The sequence below is a fragment of the Nelusetta ayraudi genome, unplaced genomic scaffold, assembly GCF_046127955.1.
Source record: "Nelusetta ayraudi isolate G7.1 ecotype Tasmania unplaced genomic scaffold, CSIRO-AGI_Nayr_v1 ptg000170l, whole genome shotgun sequence".
NCBI lineage: Eukaryota > Metazoa > Chordata > Actinopteri > Tetraodontiformes > Monacanthidae > Nelusetta > Nelusetta ayraudi.
Window position 1 is genome coordinate 37595 of NW_027466220.1, and position 19274 is coordinate 56868.

The 19274-nt window shown below is 42.6% G+C and overlaps 2 protein-coding genes across 4 annotated transcripts; both read right to left on the reverse strand.

The window, feature by feature from the left end:
• Positions 1 to 1388: 1388 nt before the first annotated feature.
• Positions 1389 to 13495, reverse strand: LOC142880692 (melanopsin-A-like). 3 transcript variants are annotated; one of them, XM_076014675.1, is made up of 10 exons: positions 13318 to 13490; positions 8780 to 9280; positions 6818 to 6951; positions 6506 to 6709; positions 6138 to 6309; positions 5672 to 5833; positions 5157 to 5264; positions 4888 to 5050; positions 4364 to 4510; positions 1389 to 4181 (listed from the first exon to the last, which is right to left on the reverse strand). In XM_076014675.1, exons 2-10 carry the CDS (start codon positions 8944 to 8946, stop codon positions 3774 to 3776), a joined length of 1665 nt encoding a protein of 554 aa, XP_075870790.1. In that variant the 5' UTR covers positions 8947 to 9280; positions 13318 to 13490; the 3' UTR covers positions 1389 to 3773. The 3 variants fall into 3 exon arrangements, with proteins under 3 accessions (XP_075870790.1, XP_075870791.1, XP_075870793.1); XM_076014678.1 differs by having other exon boundaries at positions 3923 to 4093; positions 13318 to 13495; XM_076014676.1 differs by lacking the exon at positions 13318 to 13490 and having other exon boundaries at positions 8780 to 9474.
• A 219-nt stretch (positions 13496 to 13714) lies between these two features.
• elac1 (elaC ribonuclease Z 1) lies at positions 13715 to 19083 on the reverse strand. Its single transcript, XM_076014667.1, has 5 exons — positions 18750 to 19083; positions 17881 to 18087; positions 17731 to 17789; positions 17414 to 17624; positions 13715 to 16982 (listed from the first exon to the last, which is right to left on the reverse strand). The coding sequence occupies exons 1-5, from the start codon at positions 18904 to 18906 to the stop codon at positions 16510 to 16512; spliced, it is 1107 nt and encodes a 368-aa protein (XP_075870782.1). The 5' UTR covers positions 18907 to 19083; the 3' UTR covers positions 13715 to 16509.
• Between the last annotated feature and the right edge of the window lie 191 nt (positions 19084 to 19274).

Below are 19274 nucleotides of genomic sequence, written 5' to 3' on the forward strand. Positions count from 1 at the left end.
ATAAAATAAATCCCCTGCAATTATTAAAAATTGGTGATGAAAGCCAGCCTGACCTGGTGCACATTTTCTCTTGTCTTCTGTTGTTTTCAGGCACTGTATGTTTGAGGCTTTCCAGTTCCCAAACCTGTTGACTATAACAGGCACACTGTTGTCATGGAGCTCATCATTGGAAACCTTTCTCCTTCAATCTAAAGAAAAATTACCCCCTCATACTTATGGTTGATTTTTAATTTTTATTGTGTATGATTGTATGATCATGTATGTTTCATCTGCCCTCCAGCTGTCGGGTGCATGAACTGCAGGATCCATCAGCGCTTTACAGTGCCATGGAGCTCATAGTCAAACTGGCTAATGATGGCTAAATCCACGGTGATTTCAACAAGTTCAACCTGATGCTGGGTGACCAGGACCATATCGCTATGATCGACTTTCCATAGATGGTGTCCACCTCACATCCTAACGCTGAATGGTTGGTTCTTATTTCTACACAAGGAACTGAAGTTATTGTATTTTAAAGTAATGTCAGGTAACTTTCTTTTTTTCCCCAGGTATTTTGACAGAGATGTCAAATGTATTTGAGATTTCTTTGCTAAACGATTCAATTATGAGGGTGAGCTCTTCCCCACCTTTAACGACATCAGGTTATTGGCACTTTCAGAAATAGTCCATTCACTGTCTACCCTTCAGGTAATTGCAGTGAAAAGTTAACATTGCTAAATTGAGTGACAATGGAGTAGATTTGAATGGTTTTGAGTATTCCCTGAGTGATTTTAGAAAGGCAAAAAATTGACAAAAATCGTTTTTTTTTACGTCTTGATGCAAATTGTGAGGTGATCTTGTTGTTCTTTCTCCCTTCAGGGACTCAAGTAGTCTGTTGCATGTTGCAGAGCGCAGGACAAGAACAAAAAGTGATGCCACAAGGGGCGGTGTAGGGAGCTGCTCCACCATTCCACCACCAGTAAGTCAAACTTGTACATAAACATATTCTTACTTCTACACATATACTGTTGGCATTGCATAAGAGGCCTGTCACTATTGTCAGTAATAATATTTTTTAAAAATACCACTAAAATAAAGAAACCTTTTTGTTGGGAAACTTCAACTGTCTATTGTGTGGAGCGTCCAAGTCCTGTTGCAGTTCATCATGTGTCTGCATCTAGTCTACAATGTGCCATCGCAGAAACAGAAAGCCATCCTCAGGTGACAGTGTTGGTTTTATTATTTGTCCTTTTTATTTGTCCTTTTAATCATTTGGTGGTTTTTTTTGTTAAGATTTTGGACAAATCCAGAAACAACTCAACCATTCAACATTATAATGGAACTAAAACTTAACACCCCTTTTATTGGAATAGTAATTTAAGCAATTGTAATTGTTAAAGTATTGTAATTAAGTAATTTGGACTAACTAAAAAACTGGCAAGAGACAATGTTTAGGATAACAAATTTTTAATTCATCATAAGGTGAACCAAATGGCTGTTTTTTTTGTTTTTTTTCGACAACTGTGGTTTTTAAAGGTGTGATCAATCTCCCTTTGATGATCTCATTTGTAACGCGGAGAAAGGACATTACAGAAGGGTAGTCGGTTCTCTAAATTAATAGTTCTTGGAAAAACAAAAGAAAACAGTTAAAACAAAAACAAAAGGTAGTATGCTGAAAATGTAATGTCTGTGCTGCACATAAGTGGTCCTTCTCTTAGTAACCCAAACTCAATTACTTCCAGAATCCCTGCAAGTCAGTATCTTTGGTAGAAAATGAAGACAAATCTACAGCATACCTCTATCTACAACATCTTTTTCGATGTTTGTCTCCCAGATGAGAACACCTTAACACTGTGTAAATCAGCAATTCTACCATACAGAAATCAAAGTGTGTCCTCCCATTTCACAGTTCTTACTTTGCATTTTGCTCAAGAAAAATGTTCCAGAAATTCATTTGTGACATAGTGACAAAAAACAGTCTTAGACAAATGTTAACATTTTTCTAGATCATCAGCTGCTTAACATTTTCAACAAACAAACAAATCGTCTGTTTAACAGAAAAAGCAGAAGATGAAAATGTTTTTTATGCTGACCTGTCATCTAAAATGTTTTGTTTGTGTCACAGACTAAATGTGTAAGATCTGTCAAGGTCATGAAAATATCTTGAAAGATGAGTCATTCATGAAGGATCAAACAGAAATGTGCTGTAACCCTTATCGGGCCTTCAAGGGCTTGGTGTCCCTACCAGAGATCGACCACCAGGCTGCACACTGCATACCACAGCCGGGCCTGGGCGTTTTCTCTAGCAATGTCTCTCTGCAGTCCAACTGTCAAAATTGACTGAGCAAAAGATGTGTCCCCAAGTTTAAAAACAGATGAACTCCATTCTATGTTTCCATATTGACGTGCCAGTGTGAATTTTTTTCAAAATCCTTGGTATTCATCTTGCGTATCCATGTGGAAAAGAGCCCATAGAAAATGGAGACAATTGAGGCACCGGCCTCACCGCGACACATTGCGTTGGCTATGGAAGCCAAAACCGTGAACTATGCTGGAGTTGCCCATGGGCAGAGACTAAGGGTGACCGTTGGCCTCTTCATAGCTCCACACTCTTGGGGATTGGCAGTTCAGAGTACCCACCCTTTTGGGAGTCCTTGTAATGTGCACTTGATTGTTCCCTCATAGGGGACTGGATAGTCCTGCTGGGCGTCTTCAATGCCCAAGTGGACAAACTTGTGTGTCTGACCTGGATGGGTGTGATTGCGATGCTAACCTAAATGAGTAGTGTGGTTCTGCAGGGAACGGTTGGCAGTCAGATCTGTCAGGTTAATCTTCAACTCCTACCTCCAGCAGACCTTCAACTGCATTCTGTGTGCGGTGGGGGATAGAGAATCCAAATGGGCATTTTTTTCCCCTCCTGGCCAACGAACAGTGGACTAGTTCTTCACTCTCTTCAGGGTGCTGGAGGGTTTACCCCCTAAACCAATAGGTCAGTGTGGTAAAGAAGTAAGTCAGACTTGTTTCTGGTGAGTCCTACAGTTTATATTATACTGTAATGTTTAAAGTCGATGTGGACCTTTTGGTGTCATTTTCCACGGACATGCAGCTCTCACTAAAGCGGTCAGCAGCTGATTGTGAAGCAGTTGTGATGAGGATCACCACCTCCAAATCTGAGGTCATGGTCCTCAGCCAGAAAAGGGAGGACTGTCGACCCTGTTAGGAGGGAAGTCCTAGTTCAAGGTTGGAGGAGTTTAAGGATTTCGGGGACTTGCTCATGAGGGGGGTCTGACAGGCAGATTGACGGGGCTAAACCAGTCTATTGTCATGAAGAGATTTCGAATTACTGGTCAATCTATCTTGGATGTGCCCAATAAGCAGTGAGATTCACATTAATAGGAAGGAATCACATTTTATTACTGCCACACAGCCACAAAGTGGCTTTTCCCAATTCTTAGAGTGAAAATACCATCTAGTTTCTATAAAACTGCTGCTAATGCAGCATCTGTGCCACCATTCTATTTTCCTTAACTGTCCTTGCAGTCCCTTTCTCACAGCTTCCTAAAGCGCAACTAGGAGCAGTTTCCTTCTGGTTTCATCATAAAAAAACATAAAGCTGATTGGCTCAATGAAATTCCTGGAAACCTAAGGCCATCTACATACACTTTCCATTGTTTCTTTTGGCTATATAGATGACTGAGATTTTTGCACTGAAATCAAAGCCATCCAAGTGGTTCCAAACAAAGTGAGATAAATAGGGGAACTGAAACAGAAAGATGTAGTAATCATTCAGGATGTCAAGTGAGCAATTCCACCGCCTCAAAGACCTCCGACGAGAACGTCGAGCTAACAAAAACATTGTCCTCTATCGCCTTGACACTCTCCTCCCCACAGACACTATCACGGTTGATGAAGCTGCTTTCTGAGGTGGGACTGATGACAATGATGCGTGGAACTGTTTGGGGTGACCGGGAAACCTTGAGTGAGGCTCTCCCAAGATTTAGAGAATCAAAAGAGTCACTCCTATGGCTGGCCAATCTGCTACGGGTGCCGCTTCTTTCCCTTGCTGCTTCAGAAATGTCATTGGTCAGACTGTGGCTCCGCCTCCTGGTAAGAACTAGCAGGGGGAGAGTGGCGATGGTGAGAGATCTGGACACCAGTTCATGCTCACAGGTGCTCAATGATTCATTTATGGCAGACGGATGCTGGTGGTATAAAAGAAAAAGAAAAGAGTAAAAGAAAAAGACGCACAAATTGACGAGAATGTAAATGAATGAAAGCATGCAGCAGTAATCATCTGATTCAAACATGTACACACCTGAGAGAAAATCTGCACGTTCTTTAAAAACAACATAACGTTAATGGGGTTCATATTTCTTTTCTTTACCTTCTCCTCTGTCCGGGTGGTGACTGGCTCCTGCCCCAAACGTCTTTTATGCGACCTGACTTTGGTTGAATGCCTGGATGATGACATTCTTCTGATAGAGTCTGCTGACCTCCTGCCCAAATGCCCCATCTCCACATCCTTCAGAGCCTGTGGAACACAGCAGAAGATCAAATAAATAGTCAGATTTACTCACCAAACAATTTGTCATGTCTTTATTGAACTGATTCTATGACTTCAAACAATACAACATATCTGCATGTGGATTTGTTTCCATTTAACAGGTTTCAATTAAAAGACATACAATTGTTACATCCATATCCTCATAGTCGTCATACATCTGCTCTGTGAACAGTTATGTATAATGCTTTCATGTTTTGGGCAATTTGATATAATAGTGTTGTGCAAAATAGTGTTGTGGCAGAAATGACTGCACTGTTGCAATACAACTGCAATATTGTGCAGTTCTGAGGTGTCTTGTGCATTTGTCTTGTGCATTTGTGCGACCGATTGTTGCAGAATATTACCATTCCTGCAGAAGCTGTAATAAAATGGGTCCTGGAAGCCGTGGACTGCCTGCTAATAATAGAGTCCCTGAAGGAGGACTCACTGATGGAGGACGAGGCGCAATCCTTTCGAGGAATAGGAGACAGGAAGCGGAGGCAGGGGAACTTGTCCGCCAGAGTCATCCTGAGAAAACACACAGCGAGCACACGGATATGTTTACATTGTTTACATATGTTTACGAGTGTGGAGTAGCAGTGACCAACAATGTAATGTTAATGCCAACGTTCACCTGTATTTGTTGTGTATGATGGCATAAATGAACGGGTTGTAGATGGTTGAGGCCTTCGCTATGATTGCGGGGACGGCCTTGGAGTACGGCGACAGGATGTTAGCGTGCCTGGACAAGGCACAAACAGAGGCAAAGAGTTCACATCTTGTATTTTGTTTCAGTTTTAGTGTCGCAGCACAAAACCACTGGCTGTTGTTTCCTACGCAAGGGTGAGGGATTATCCAAAATGTGCCAGCTGCGACAGATGGTCGCTGAGCTGAGTTTGTGTGTTGTTTTTTTTTGTCGAAAGGCTCCCGTTTTTCCTTTTAAATAGTCAGGCTGAAATTGTGTTGTTTCAAAGTTATATAACTGACACCACATGTTGCTGCAATTTCTTGGGAAGAAATGCGTTTTAGCTTAACGTAACTTGCCCATTCGATCCAAACCGACGGCACACTTGGCAGAGATTGATAAAAGGACAAACCATGTTCGAACACATCCCCAAAACCATCTTTAGTCAAAAGAAAGGCTCCTACCCGGACCAGGAAATGAGCGTGACACAGGCATACGGTGACCAGGAGAGGACATAAACCACGATGACGACGAAGGCGATCTTTGCCAACTTCCACTCGTTCGTGATTGATTTCTGCTGGATCAGGGTGGATTTTCTCACATGACTGCCCAAACGCTCAACCTCCCTGTGGCAGGAGCAGTGAAAGAGTGAAGAGGATTTCTCTCTTTTTTTCAAAGAAATTTATGCTTTATGTAAGTATACAGTAGACATTGTGGGAACACTAAAAGAGAGCTTTCTCATCATCATCATCATCATCATCATCACAATAATTTATTTTTTTTAATTATTATTTTTTTTAGAAAAGGTTGGTAAATTTTCAACTTGGATGATGAAAAATAAATGCAAATATAAACCCCCAAACCACAAACTTTTGTCTTGAACTCTATTAGAGGTGAATTAAAAGTAATGATGAATTCCCCCTCCTTTACCTGCTCGTCTTCCGTATGGCCAGAAACATGAAGAGATAGCAGTAGAAAATGATTCCCAGTGGGATGAAGAAAACAAAGCAGCACAGCATCATGGTGTAGCTCCGATTGGCCAGTGTGTATGTGACATAATCCCATGTGCAGGATGTCATTAAACCCTCTGGGATATAGGAGCCTAAAAGGGTGAAGCCATAAACAGGATTAATCACAAGAGGGTTGGGAAGGTGTCAGTTTTTTAGGAAAAGCACAAGCAGGTCTGCCTGTGAAGCCACAGGTTTTCATTGCCATTACAGTCTTGCACGTTGCATACACAAAAACAAGTTGAGGATTTACGTAAAAGAATAAAAATGGACCAGATGTTGCGCACTTACTCCAGCCAACCAGAGGTGCCAGACTCCATGCCAGAGAGTAAAGCCAAACCAGGACGATTGCCAATGCAGTTCTGCGCTTAGAGTTCCAGTGGATGGCCTGCAGAGGCTTGGTGATCACTATGTAGCGGTCAATGGAGATAGCCAGCAGGGTGATCATGGAGGTGATACCAAACAAGGCGCCACAGAATGCGTACATCTTACAGCCTAGAAACAAACAAGTGTCCGCTTCAGCAAAAAAAAAAAAAAGCAACATCTGCATTGCGGGTTATCTGAACGTGTCATATTTGAGAAATGTGCGGAGGCAGTTGTTACCCATTTCTCCAAACACCCACTCCTTGTAGAGACAGTTGATGAAGAAGATGGGCGACTGCGTGAAGGCCATGAGGAAGTCACTGAGGGCCAGATTCACTATGAAGTAGTTTGGCAGGCTCTGCAGCTTCTTATTACTAGATAAACATCACAAAGACAGGATGATGCTTAGTAGGACACTTACCATTGATCTGTAATTTTTTAAAAAACTACCAGAGAACTGATCTTTTTAAAAAACAACAACAACAAAAAAAAAACTGAAGCCTTCTCTGTGTCCTTAACTGCTACCCAGATGGAACGTTTCCTAAATCCTTAGGCTTTATTGCATGTATCCATCAAGTAGAGCTCAGATTGCATTTGGAAAAAAAAGGACACAACACTGAACCCTTTGTCTATCGCATTAAAGCAGACAAGACTAGTTTGCTGGAGGTCAAGGCTTGAACTTTAGCCTTCAGTGTTCTTTTTTCTTCTGTTAATGTGACAAGACCTTCCATTTCCAATGAAACCTCCACTGCTGTCAGTTATAAAATACAATGCAATCTCACAACTGCATTTTAAGAATTCTTTGCAATGCAGCTGCATATATATATACATATATATATATATATATATATATATATATGTATATATATATATATATATATATATATATATACATATATATATATGTATATATATATATATATATGTATATATATTCATTTTTCTTTCTTTTCATCAAAGTGTTACGTTACTGCCAAATTTCAAAGGAAATTTCGCTTGAATGGAAGACACGGGGTCAGGTAAGTTCAGTTCCACTTGCATGTATGAGCTTTTTTGTTACTTGGCCAACTCTATGTGTGTGCTCGCAGCTTGATTAAGTCCAGCATTGATCTGCTGTCTGCCTCTACAGCTCTTTATTGATTAAAATGTTTCTGTATCTCTTGAATTAAATGTGGCTGCTCCGCTGACATCCAATAATTGTGGCTTCATGTGGGAACACGTAAGAAGAGGAATACACAATGAATTTCAAGGAAATTGCCATTTACGGTGGTACTTAACTTCAATACGTTCAGCAGCAAACCAGAAACGTTGGCCGCATCCTCTTTTGTCCCGTGTTTAATTTTAATCATCAGATTAGTTTTTCTCAGAACTGATAAGATGATGTGCAAATTATTAGCACAATGACACAATAGACAATCAATTTAATCCCTCCGCAGTGATGCGCAGATGGAATATAAGAGATGGCCACAATCCCTCCGAACACTCATGGCCACACAGTCCTGCTCTGACCCACTTCCAGTGAAACACTTTACATCACTCACTAGCACAGTGAGGATCTGTTTGTTGATTTAAAGTCAGTTGTCTCGCAAAATTACACGAAGAATTAAACCAGCATGTCCTACAATTCTGACAAAAGTTGGGATTTTAAATGGACAGGATCTCTACATACAGGGCATTCGCTGAGGTTATTTTGCTGCTTTCTACTTCTGAGCTTTGGTTGACACTGTGATGATCTTTTGGCCAGGACTCAATGGAGTGCAGATTATTTTACTGATAATCACCAGATTTTTGTAAAGCCCTTTTAAACCCCTCGAGGGTAAAAGACATGATAACAAGTGAGATTCTCTCTGTAGTTTGATGCCAACGAGAAGCTGCCCATCTCGAGCTGACGCACTCTCAACCTTTTGAGTGAGAAACCCCAGAACATGTCAGAGACCACAGCTTTTGCAGCGTGCAACCTCTTTTACATTGGACTTATGTCTTTAAATCATTAGGTTCGAGGTAGTTTTATTGTCAATCCTACAATATACGAGACATGTAGAGAGCATTCAAATTGTGTTACTCAGTGAACCACAGTGTAAGGATAACACGCAGGAAAAAAAATTATAAAAACTATTGCAGAGTAGTGCAAATAAAGTAAATGAAAGGTTTGAACAACACCAACAAAACACACAACTCTGAAACTAAAGCGCTCCAACCCACCTGTAGAAGGCAAACATAACAAGGACATTTCCGGTCATGCCCAGCGTCCCGATGACAAAGACGAACAGGGCGATGATGTAGTGCGCGTGGTCGGGCACATCCACCTTGTTGACGAAGCCGCTTTGGGTGTGGGCTGCCTCTGGCTCCATGCTCTCAGTGGACCACATGGCTGAGACACCTGGTCAGGGCTGCCAACCGGGCAGGACGCTCCGCTCTGCCAACCTCTCGCTCGGGCCGCTGTCGGGTCTCCATGGTCGGGTCATTTGAACGAAGGGTGAGCACAAGCGGAGTGGAGCTCCTCGCTAATTATCACCACGGGCGGAGAGAGCGGTTGCATCACGAGTCATCTGTTCACGGGCCGAGAAGTCTCCGCAGCCGACTCTTGCCAAGCACCAGCGAAGCCGACAACATTGCAGGAGGAACCGGGGAAGAGCGCGTCGCTGTCCTCGCTGGGGATCCTCCACCTCCTTCCACCACCACCTGTGTACTCCAGCAGCGCCGCTGTGGAAAGCCCCACACCACCACCACCACCACCACTTATATTAAATTCCACACACAGTGCACATTGTCAGCGTCCATCCACTCTATGTCAGCCTGCAGCCTCTTCGCCTGTCACACCAGCTGTGCACCGAGCTCCGAATCACTGGCCTGTCTCTGATTATCTCGCCAACCAAGTGACTCCTAACCCCTCATCTCTCTCTCTCTCTCTCTCTCTCTCTCTCTCAACTCCCCACCCCCTCTATCTGCACTCTCACCCCGCCACTCTCGTTCTCTCACTCTTACACACACTCTCTCTCTCTCCTCGCACACACACACACACACACACGCTGTCTTCCTCGCCTCTCCCGCCTCTTTCCAGCGAAAACCTCCCCATGTAATACGGCCTCAGCCCTGAGCCCTAACCCTTCACTCACGCTTACGTAACGCCGCTGCCAGCATTAACGGCAGGCGCGCATCAGACTTTGTAAACTGTGGCACGCGCACCCCTGATGCTTTAAAAGTGCCCAGTGTCAGTGCGCTTTCCCCCCCAGCTACATCTCAGCAAACCAGCGGCCGGGGAGGACCTCGCATGCATCCCTGCGGTGCAGCCATGCATGCGGCACGGAGAGATAACACGCGCTGACTGTTTAAGATCGCTCATGACGGCGGTGAAATAATTGGTGTTTCCAAACTCGGATCGACACAGCCGATTTAACCGCGGCTCTGGCTTCGAAGGCGCACGCATGCACGCACACAAGTTCACACACACTTTATAGAAATCCTCCCTGTCTCCACAAAAAGTATAAGTGCTTGATTTATTCTGTTTTTTATTTCTTCTGAGACGCAACTCAAGCATGAAATCCCAAAAAAGGTCATCTTTTGGTTTCTGCTAAGTTGTCCCACCTTTTCCTCAGTACTTTTGCGGTAACACAAGCTTGCAGTTGGGGAAAAAAAAAGAATGTAAACACATCCAAACGTGAGTTGGAAGACGACGTTAGATCACAATTTTATGACGGCTATTAAAAACGTGCGTTAATTTAACCACACTGTGCTTCCAAAGAAGGCTTTGATGCTTCAGCGTAATGACTCCACCGGAATCTGTTTTTCACAGAACGAAAGGGGACAACTTACAGCTCTGTCTAGCTCTGAAACGACATGCTCATGACGCCTGGCAGGACATGGGTCAGAGGCCTGTCACATCTGCTGGTCATTGCGTTTTATGGTGTATGTGCGCGCGTGTGTGTGCACGCACGCGAGTTGGCGAAAGGAGATGAAGGGAGTAGAGGGAGGCAAAGAATGCAGAGCTTAAAGATGTCAACTAAGCCCCTACAGCAAGGGATAGCCTTAATCTGCACACAGTGCATGCGTGTGCAACAGTTTTTGATCTGCCTGGAATAAGAATTTATGTGATAATCCATGTGTGTGCATGTTCGTGCGAAAGCACAAATTGGCAGATGTTTTTTGGGCACTGTTGATGCCAGCATGCATAAAGAATGATGGCCTCAGCACAGCTGCTGTGCTGCAGAACACTGAGTTCAATAATATTTACATATCATTCCATAATTTTTAATTTTGGGATTAACCTCATATTGTGAGCTGCAGTAGTTTGGCGATATAAAATCCTCATCAGAGCACAACAACAGAGTTGAGGGAAAATGTTATGGGCAAAATAGCTTTAATAGTACAAACATCATTTTAAAACTTATTTTAAATCGCTTTGCTCTGTTCGTGTTTGATGTTCATGCTGTCATTTCGACAATCCCGAGCCAGCGAGGGATTAGCGGGAGACGACAGGAGCAAGTCATCATGCTCATGCAGCTTCCTTGCACTGAACAGGAGGACAGCGCACTGAGATTCTAGCGGTTTGTACAGAAGTGCTCCAAAACTGAAATGGTATTTAGACTCAGTGTTGTTGTTGTTTTTTTTATTCAAAGAAGCAAACACACCGAAAGAAAATGTGTCTTGTCATACACCTCCTGCTGATGTGCGCATGACAACACAAATGCCAGAGTTCACCCTTTGGATTGGTGACCTTGTGCGAGTGGAAAAAAACACACCAGCACTGTGGCATCCAAAGATCACAGCCTGGACTTTTTAGGTCAGTCTTCCACATGTCAATGAGTGAATTAGTATTGAACCAGCTGGTGGCACTGGTGCTTAAGTCCTGGCCTTGAATTTTCTGCACAAAGATACAGCTGGCTTCATCTAACCATAGAGACTAATTATTATTGAGTGGTGCTGGTGCCGTGTGAGCAGGCTGCACCCACAGGCACGAGTGAGTTGGGGATCAATAGTGCATGAAGTTGGAGATACTGTTTGGAGTTCCATTAGGGCTAAAAGAGGCGTTAGGGTGCCACTGATATGTAGACCCCTTTTTCTTTATTCTCTTCCTTCTTTTTTCTGTGACAAGGACACTATCATCTGGAAATAGTGCACACTTTTTTTTTTCCAGAATTTGTGCCAGAATTTAAAGGTTGGGTTGTTATTTAAAAACAAAGCGGCAATGGATGCAATTGATGGTGACATTTAAAACGATAGCCTCCTGCAGCGCAGATGGACTGCTTTGACTGCTGACTTCCTGAGACTTTTGAATTGCTTCAAGTAAAAAAAAACAAAAAAAACCTGACTTGTAACTGTATGAATTTAGGGCTCCTTTCAATATTGACAGCAAATTTGCAAACTTCGATGGTTCCTGCTGGCCAAACGACAGAATGCAGATTGTTTCAGTACTTCCTCTTTGGCTCTCATTTTTGAAACCAGAAACTTCATCCATCTTTTACTACTGTCAGTGGTAAGTGCAAGGGTTGTGAGCCCATCATGGTTTGTTGAGATGCATCTTTGAAGAGGCAAAAACACTGAAAACAATCTGATGTTCATTTCAATCTAATTATTAGGAAGAAGGGAAGCCATTCCGTCTGCAACGTGCCTAAAACAATTTTATGGCAATCAGAGATTAAAGTTATTAACAACCCCTTCACATGTACAATGTGATTTTTAGGTTTTCTTTGGATAGTGGTGGATGCTGTCCTACAGTGATGAGCTGCAGCTGCCCTTGAACAAGGTCACGACACAACAGCAGACAGGCATCTCCAACTGGATGTAAACAGGGCAGGTGGGTGATGAGACAGGATGGAATAGTTATGGTATTGAGCTCATATAATGCACGCATTAAGCCTCTTTAGCAGATGCCTTGGCTTCTAGGAATCTGGGTTATGGACCAAACAATGTAGGGGAAAAATAGGTCATATAATACTCTTTGATAAGTGGAGTGAATTTAAATCAATAACAACCTCTGTTTGCCCGCCGCTCTCTCTGATTCGATCTGTTTCCCTTTGCCCCCCGCCCTCTTTCAGAAAAATTAAAAGGAGCACAATTAACCTGATGTGGGTTTTTATCATGCCAAGTGATGCATTAACTCAATCATCATGTGAACGGGAAACACAAAGGTGCACGAGGGGAAACAATCTCAGCTTGCTGGCTTATGAACAATTCATTTGAAGCATGTATCTGCGCCGCCAGTTTCTCTCTTGTACAGATTCTTTGCAAACACAACTGAAGACCAAATTACACTGTCTCTGTATAAAATAAAGTCTTCAAAGCTGAATATAGTAAAAAGCTATGCGGTCTGATCTCTGTTTATAAATTTTAAAGTCGCTCCTGAAACTTTTGCATGTTGTGCTTGAAACCGCGCCATGATTCTGCAGCAACCGTGGCCCAGTTTCTCTCTACGCAGATGACTACATGTTTTGGTACATAATTAATGAGGCGGAATGGACACAATGAAAGCCGTGGACAAGACTGCGCGATGCATTATCAACTGGGAAACATCTATCATTTATGTCCACAGGCAGTGAGTGTATATCAGCTCATTGTTAAAAGCAAGGCGATTAATTATATCCTCAATGTTGAGATGATAAGCGGAGTGGGTACAGACTGTCGCTCTGACTTCATTGAAATCTGAAGCTGCCAACAGCCTGATAGAAGTCATAGGTCAACAGTTTATACCGTTATGTTGCTCCAAGATGCATCTTGGAGCATAAAAAAAAAAACTGCCTCACCTGACGTAGACAGGGCTGGTGGAGATGGGCGGCATCCAGCTGTACACAGTGCTGTTGCCCTTCAAGTTGATGTTGGAATGCTTAATAGCGCCTTGTGGATTCCCTGAGCACTGCCAAACAGAGTCAACCATTCATAAACTGGTTCTGGGCAACCAAAAACAAAAAATGTATATGAACATTTTAATAGCAAATTTTATAGCCATGTAAAATAAAATAAAACAAATAAAAACAGAACCTGAAAATCGATGCCTATTAGAAAACCACCAATTTCTGAAAAAAAAAAAAAAAAATGATAACAAAACCTAAATACCATGAATATTGTGCAATGTTTTCACACACACACACACACACACACACACACACACACACACACACACACACACACACATATATAATAGAAACATGATTGTGTGTTTATTGCATTTAGGTCATGATCAACACAGTTTCCAATGACAAGGTGATCCATAAAAGTTTTTTTGGGCTTCTGATGGAACACATTTAGGACAACCAATTTCATGTTACATAGCTGAAGTATAATTCTTGTATTATTATTTCAAGCATGAATAACGGAACTGATGTTGACCTTACAGGACAAGGTTCATCACAGCCAAAATCCCTGTTTTTTATTCAAACTTTGCAGACATTTGTAATCTTTGCGCTCAAAGGATTAGCGTCCCGAGAGTGTTTCTTAGTGGACCATGAAAAGAGTGGATTGTATCTGTATCTGTGTGTTGGTGTCCTTAATCTTTTGGTTGGATTTCTGAGAAGAGGGGCGGCGGGGGAACGTAAAATAAACCATGGGGCGTCACTTCCTTGGGGGAAATGAAAGAAATGTTTGCGCGGTTAATATTAAAGGAAGAACATGAAAAGGTCGGCCTCTCAGTCCATCATTGTTGCCCCCGTTCCCTAGTGCCTTTGGCATATGTATTATTTAACTCACATGTATGTAGAAGAACAACTGGTGGGAACTTGATGACAAGGAGAAGAAGTCAGCTGGTCGTTGAAAATAACACGTTCTCTTTCACCTGCTTTAATACGTTTTACCGGAGAAACCAGTGTCTGTGTATTATGTTGAAATATTTAGGCTGCCATAACACTGCATAATGGGCCCTTTAATTTCCTTCTCTGTTGCCCAGAACATGTTTTGTTCTGAATGATTCCTGAATCATTGATGGTGGACATGTTAACTAATTCATTTCTCCCGCTCTGTAGAAGGCAACATTTTTTCCCCTACATATTTTAAACAGTAACGTTTTAAAGTTAAGAGTCTTTAAGTTTTGTTGGTTGGTTTTATTTCTATCAGGGGGACACAAGCAGCAGATAACAACTGAACAAACTGGGCGAGTCGACAAATTTGGATAACAAAGATTTTTCACATGGGGCAAAGTTGTGACATTTAAATTGGCGTGAATAATTCAGCTTTTCCATGTTTGGCGGCGCCACATGATGTGCTGTCCCTCTGCCCTAAACACAGTGCGTTCCCTTTTGGTGAGCTTGGACCACCATGTTCACCCTGATTGAGAACACAGTTAAGACAAAGAGAGCAAATACCTGAAGCAAGGAGAGAGAGAGAAAAAAATTGTAGTTATCGGACATCATGATTCTACATGGCAGCTACATGACCATAAAGACCAAAGAGGAACTTTTCCAGAAGGAATCCAGAGCCAAATGAAACAAATGCATGAGGAAGATGCCGTATAATGGTTGTTGTAATGGTTTTGTGTATTCAGCTGTGGAGAGAGCACAACGAATAGAAATGTTTCTGGTGTGTGAAATATAATTTTGCCAAGGTATTCAAACTGTTTTTAATGTCCTGAGAGAGAAAATGGATTAGGATTAGGCTGCAGGTTAGGTAACTGCTCTGATAACCCCATTAGCAAGCAGAGAGCAAATACAATTACATCAAATCACATTATAAGCCATCAAATATCATCATTTGGGTGTCGAAAGCAAGTTACGCAGCAGGTTAAAATGAATTTCGTCTTCAACAAAACATAGCTGGAGTCATTAGCGCTAATAGGCTGAACGCTTCAATTGCCTAGACTTGGGCTTTATGTCACTTTATTTTCTGGCATAAGAATCAATGATCAATTTTAATGAGAACCAATGGGAAAAATCTGGGTGGAATGATTGTCTACCTAACCATAACTGAGTAACCCGGTTCTGCATTACTATTTGTACTTATGGACACATCAGATTTAATTACTAAAACCCTGCACTTAAAAATACATAAAGTAAAGTGAGTGACCCCCGAGCAGCATGAGTCACTGGCTTTTGTTAAAGTGGGACCTTTCCGCTCCAGTGTTCCACTTAGTGAGAGCCATGACAACCTTGATATGGCTGAACTTCTACGCTTTGCTCCCATCTCCTCTGGACTCACTCAATCACCAAACCACTTATATTTGATGTGGTGAAGGGGACTGAACAGGGCGCGGCCGTTCGTACCATCAGATTATATATTAGACAAAGAAAATGCTGCTGACCAACTGAGATTATTTCATTTTTTGAGAATATTTAATTATTTAAATACAATTTTTAAATGCCAAGAAAAACAAGTGTTGCTCGACTGGCCCGTGTTAGGGTGATGTAATGTGTAAGTGTTGACAACAAGATCGTTACGCGAGTAAAGTAAATAGTAACAACTTTAAAACACTGATTTTGTAAAAACTGCAGGATTACAAATGGAGAACTTTTACCCTCTTGCTCAGGACCTATATATCTTTTTAACCGAGTAAAAAGATTTTAGTGCCCCATATGTCGGAACGGGATGAAACGATACAGCTTTCACCTTACGGCCTATGTGACTCTGTATGAAGCTGTATTGTCATATTATCAAGTGTATTAATTCAGGTAGCACTAAGTATAAACATCATGGAAGGTGTAGATGTGAAATGCACCGCCCGCCACTGAAAACCAGTACCAGCTACCTAAAGTGGCCGGTGAATGTAATTCAAGTACTATACATTCTGTCTTAACAGTGGAAGCCACGACAAAACTCTCCATGCTAATATCATCCTTCAAGTTTATTTTTTTCTCTTCATTTGGTTTAGCAAAAAGAAAAAAGAAAAACTTTAAAACTGTAAAGATAGTCCTTTAAAATGTAAATGGCGTAAGAGTTTATATAAATATATGTCCATAGAAAACATTGAAAATCACTGAAACTCACATGCAGTAGTGAGGGGTGAAACACTTTCATCTCTTGAGAGGAATCTGCAAGGTGAGGAAGTCCTCGGCCAGCGTCACTTCCACTCCGCTGTCCTGCAGGGCTTCCTCAGCCTGCCTCTTCAGCTCTGACACGTCGTCCCCCTCCCCGTCCTTGTGCAGGCAGCAGGGTTTGTACCTCTGACTGAAGTGATACAGAACCAGGTGGCGCGCGCCACAAGCCCGGGCCACCGCTGCCGCCATGTCCGGGGTGCTGTGCCCGTGGTCCACCGCCTTCTCTCTGTGCTCGTTCCCCAGGGTGGCCTCGTGTACGAGGACGTCGGCCCCGCTGCACAGCGCGAGCGCTCCTTCTCCCAGGGTGGAGCTGCAGTCTCCAAAAATGCAGACTTTCCTCCCGGGAATGGAATCTTCCAGCACCTCGCTGGGCCGGAGCACACGGCCGCCCTCCAGAGTGACAGGTTCTCCAGCTTTCAGACGCCCATACAGGGGCCCCGGCTTCAAGCCTAAAGGACATCAAATAAGATTATTGTCATCATTGTGTGTGGCATTTTGCTTTTTGTTTTTTTACATAGAAATTAAGATAAGCTGAAATTCTATCCTAAGGACTACAATTTCTCGCACCTATTTCTTCAACCTGCTTTCATTCAATAACCAACACATCACTTCATCATTTTGCCATTTAACCACTGAATCACACATAAAATATTGCAAGGACAGATATGGTGCTTTAAAGAGCAAAATTATTCCTAACAAGATATTGAGATATTTTGTTTGACTCTTATTTTCTGATTTTACACAATAAAAAAAGTTATTTTTTTTCACCTTGACTTTGGCCCTGAATTAACTGAATCAACAAGCAAACACTCATTTGTTCAGGAATGTCCTGCGAGAAAGTTTAATAAACATGAATATAAAATGACTATAAAATAGTCACCTAGATCCTTCAGGATTTCAGTCTTTAGTCGTCCAGGTCGATCGTGTTCCTGAATACAAAAACCAAAGGAGGGGATCCGGTGAAATAACCTAAAAGACTTGACAACAAACTTCTTGTCTTCAAAGAGGAAGTAAGAATCGCTGGAGACATCCAGGGAGATTGTCCTGCCTGGCTGCTCCTGTGGGTGCAGAGGACTGCGCTCTTCGGTCATCTAAAGGGTCACAAAACAAAACAAACGTGTTACAAGCATCAGGGCACCGCAGTCGGACGTGTGTCGTTTTCAACTTGGAACAGCAACTGAGATGACAGTGCCATACCTCCAGACTGAGCTGGCCCTCGGCTGGACATTGGTCAGCTGTAGGTTCCAGTTCATGGACTGCAACATAGGAGAGCACACAAACATTAAACACAACATCAACAGTTGGGATGGGGAGACAATAGAGGTGACCTAGAGCTTATTAACATGCCTGCATAAGGAAAGAGCAGTTGTGAGCCTGTGAGCCCTAATGCAACTCTGAGAAAGGTCCGTAGGCCCTGAGGACCGTAGATATCCACACACTTGAGGTTCTCCTGGCACTCGGGGTTGCTATTGAGACTCACAGTGCAGAGGAGACCAGGAAGACCGAAAAGATGATCCCCGTGCAAGTGAGAGATGAAAACCTTTGTTATTCGGCCTGTATAGAGAAAACACAGCAGATGGCAAATCATGCGTTGCTTAAATCTATCGAAGAAGAAGCATTACAACAATGTTGTTAGGATAGGTGGATGGCTCTAAGACATAGGTGTTAAACTCTGGCCTGCGGGACAAATTTGGCGAGGCAATACAAAACTACAACTAGAGTTGGCACAACGGTATTATTGCATATGTACCGCTAATACTACACATACCAGAATGCTCTTGGAGATAATTCAGCTAGTTTATTTTACTTTCACTTATTTTATTTTATTTTATTTTTTACTTTTTACTGTCTGTTGTGTTCTTCTGAGTCTACAGTGCCTGTAAAGAATCAACTGCGACTCTCGCGTGCATCAGGATTCGCTTTACTGACCGTAGCGACACAGGCAGAAAACAAGAAGAGAAATGATACAAATATACGTGACGCAGCATTGACCACGTGACATAACTTGACCAATCAATGTTCAGCAGGTAGTGCCAGTACGATGCCCAGGAAGTCTCTCAGAAGATTACAGTCTCTAACTAATGAACACTTCCCGATTGCGTTTATGTCGTTTATGCAGTGCAAGTCTTCTAAGTTTTTTTTTTTCTTAGACGGCAAGATATCCAAGTGTAAATCAGTGTCTAAGTCTAAGCGCGTATTGCTTTCCTAACTCTCACCGGCTCGGAGTTGGCTCTTCATCAGCTGGGTCTGGGTTCCCTCCCCGGCATCGAACAGCCAACACTCCCCGTCTGTCCGCAGCACCAGAGCCGAAGCCCCGCGGTGAGGGGACGGGTAGGCCGAGCCAGTGCCCAGGAAGGTCACATCCATGCTCATCCTCCCAGAGTTACACGGGGTATGTATGTATGGGAGTTAAACGTCTGACACGACTACAGAAAAACTGAATCCCCCGCACGCGACATCCTCAACGTAGTCGCGCATTGATGACGCATTACAAGCGACGCAGTGACGTAGAGGTCGCGTCAGTACGTTGGTTGCTTTATGTTTCATTCCTCCTGACAGGCTGTGGAACAGCCCCGGTCAGCCAGACATTTAACGGAATGAAAACTATTTAACGTTTGAACACCGAGTGTCGCTGTTTTACAACTTTTCTTTTTTGCCGCTATTGCGATAAGACGGATAATGAGCAATAGCTACTATTTAGGTAAGATAATAACTACTACCAAATTACTAATATTGCAGTT

Coding starts and splice junctions, on each gene's coding strand:
- elac1 (XM_076014667.1), bottom strand. CDS start 18,906: ATGAGCATGGATGTGACCTTCCTGGGCACTGGCTCGGCCTACCCGTCC. Junction 17,625..17,730: donor AGGGCCAGCTCAGTCTGGAG/GTATGGCACTGT, acceptor GTGACCCTTTAG/ATGACCGAAGAGCGCAGTCC. Junction 16,983..17,413: donor TGAAATCCTGAAGGATCTAG/GTGACTATTTTA, acceptor GATGTCCTTTAG/GCTTGAAGCCGGGGCCCCTG.
- LOC142880692 (XM_076014675.1), bottom strand. CDS start 8,946: ATGTGGTCCACTGAGAGCATGGAGCCAGAGGCAGCCCACACCCAAAGC. Junction 6,952..8,779: donor GTTATGTTTGCCTTCTACAG/GTGGGTTGGAGC, acceptor ATGTTTATCTAG/TAATAAGAAGCTGCAGAGCC. Junction 5,265..5,671: donor ACGCTCATTTCCTGGTCCGG/GTAGGAGCCTTT, acceptor TGCCTTGTCCAG/GCACGCTAACATCCTGTCGC.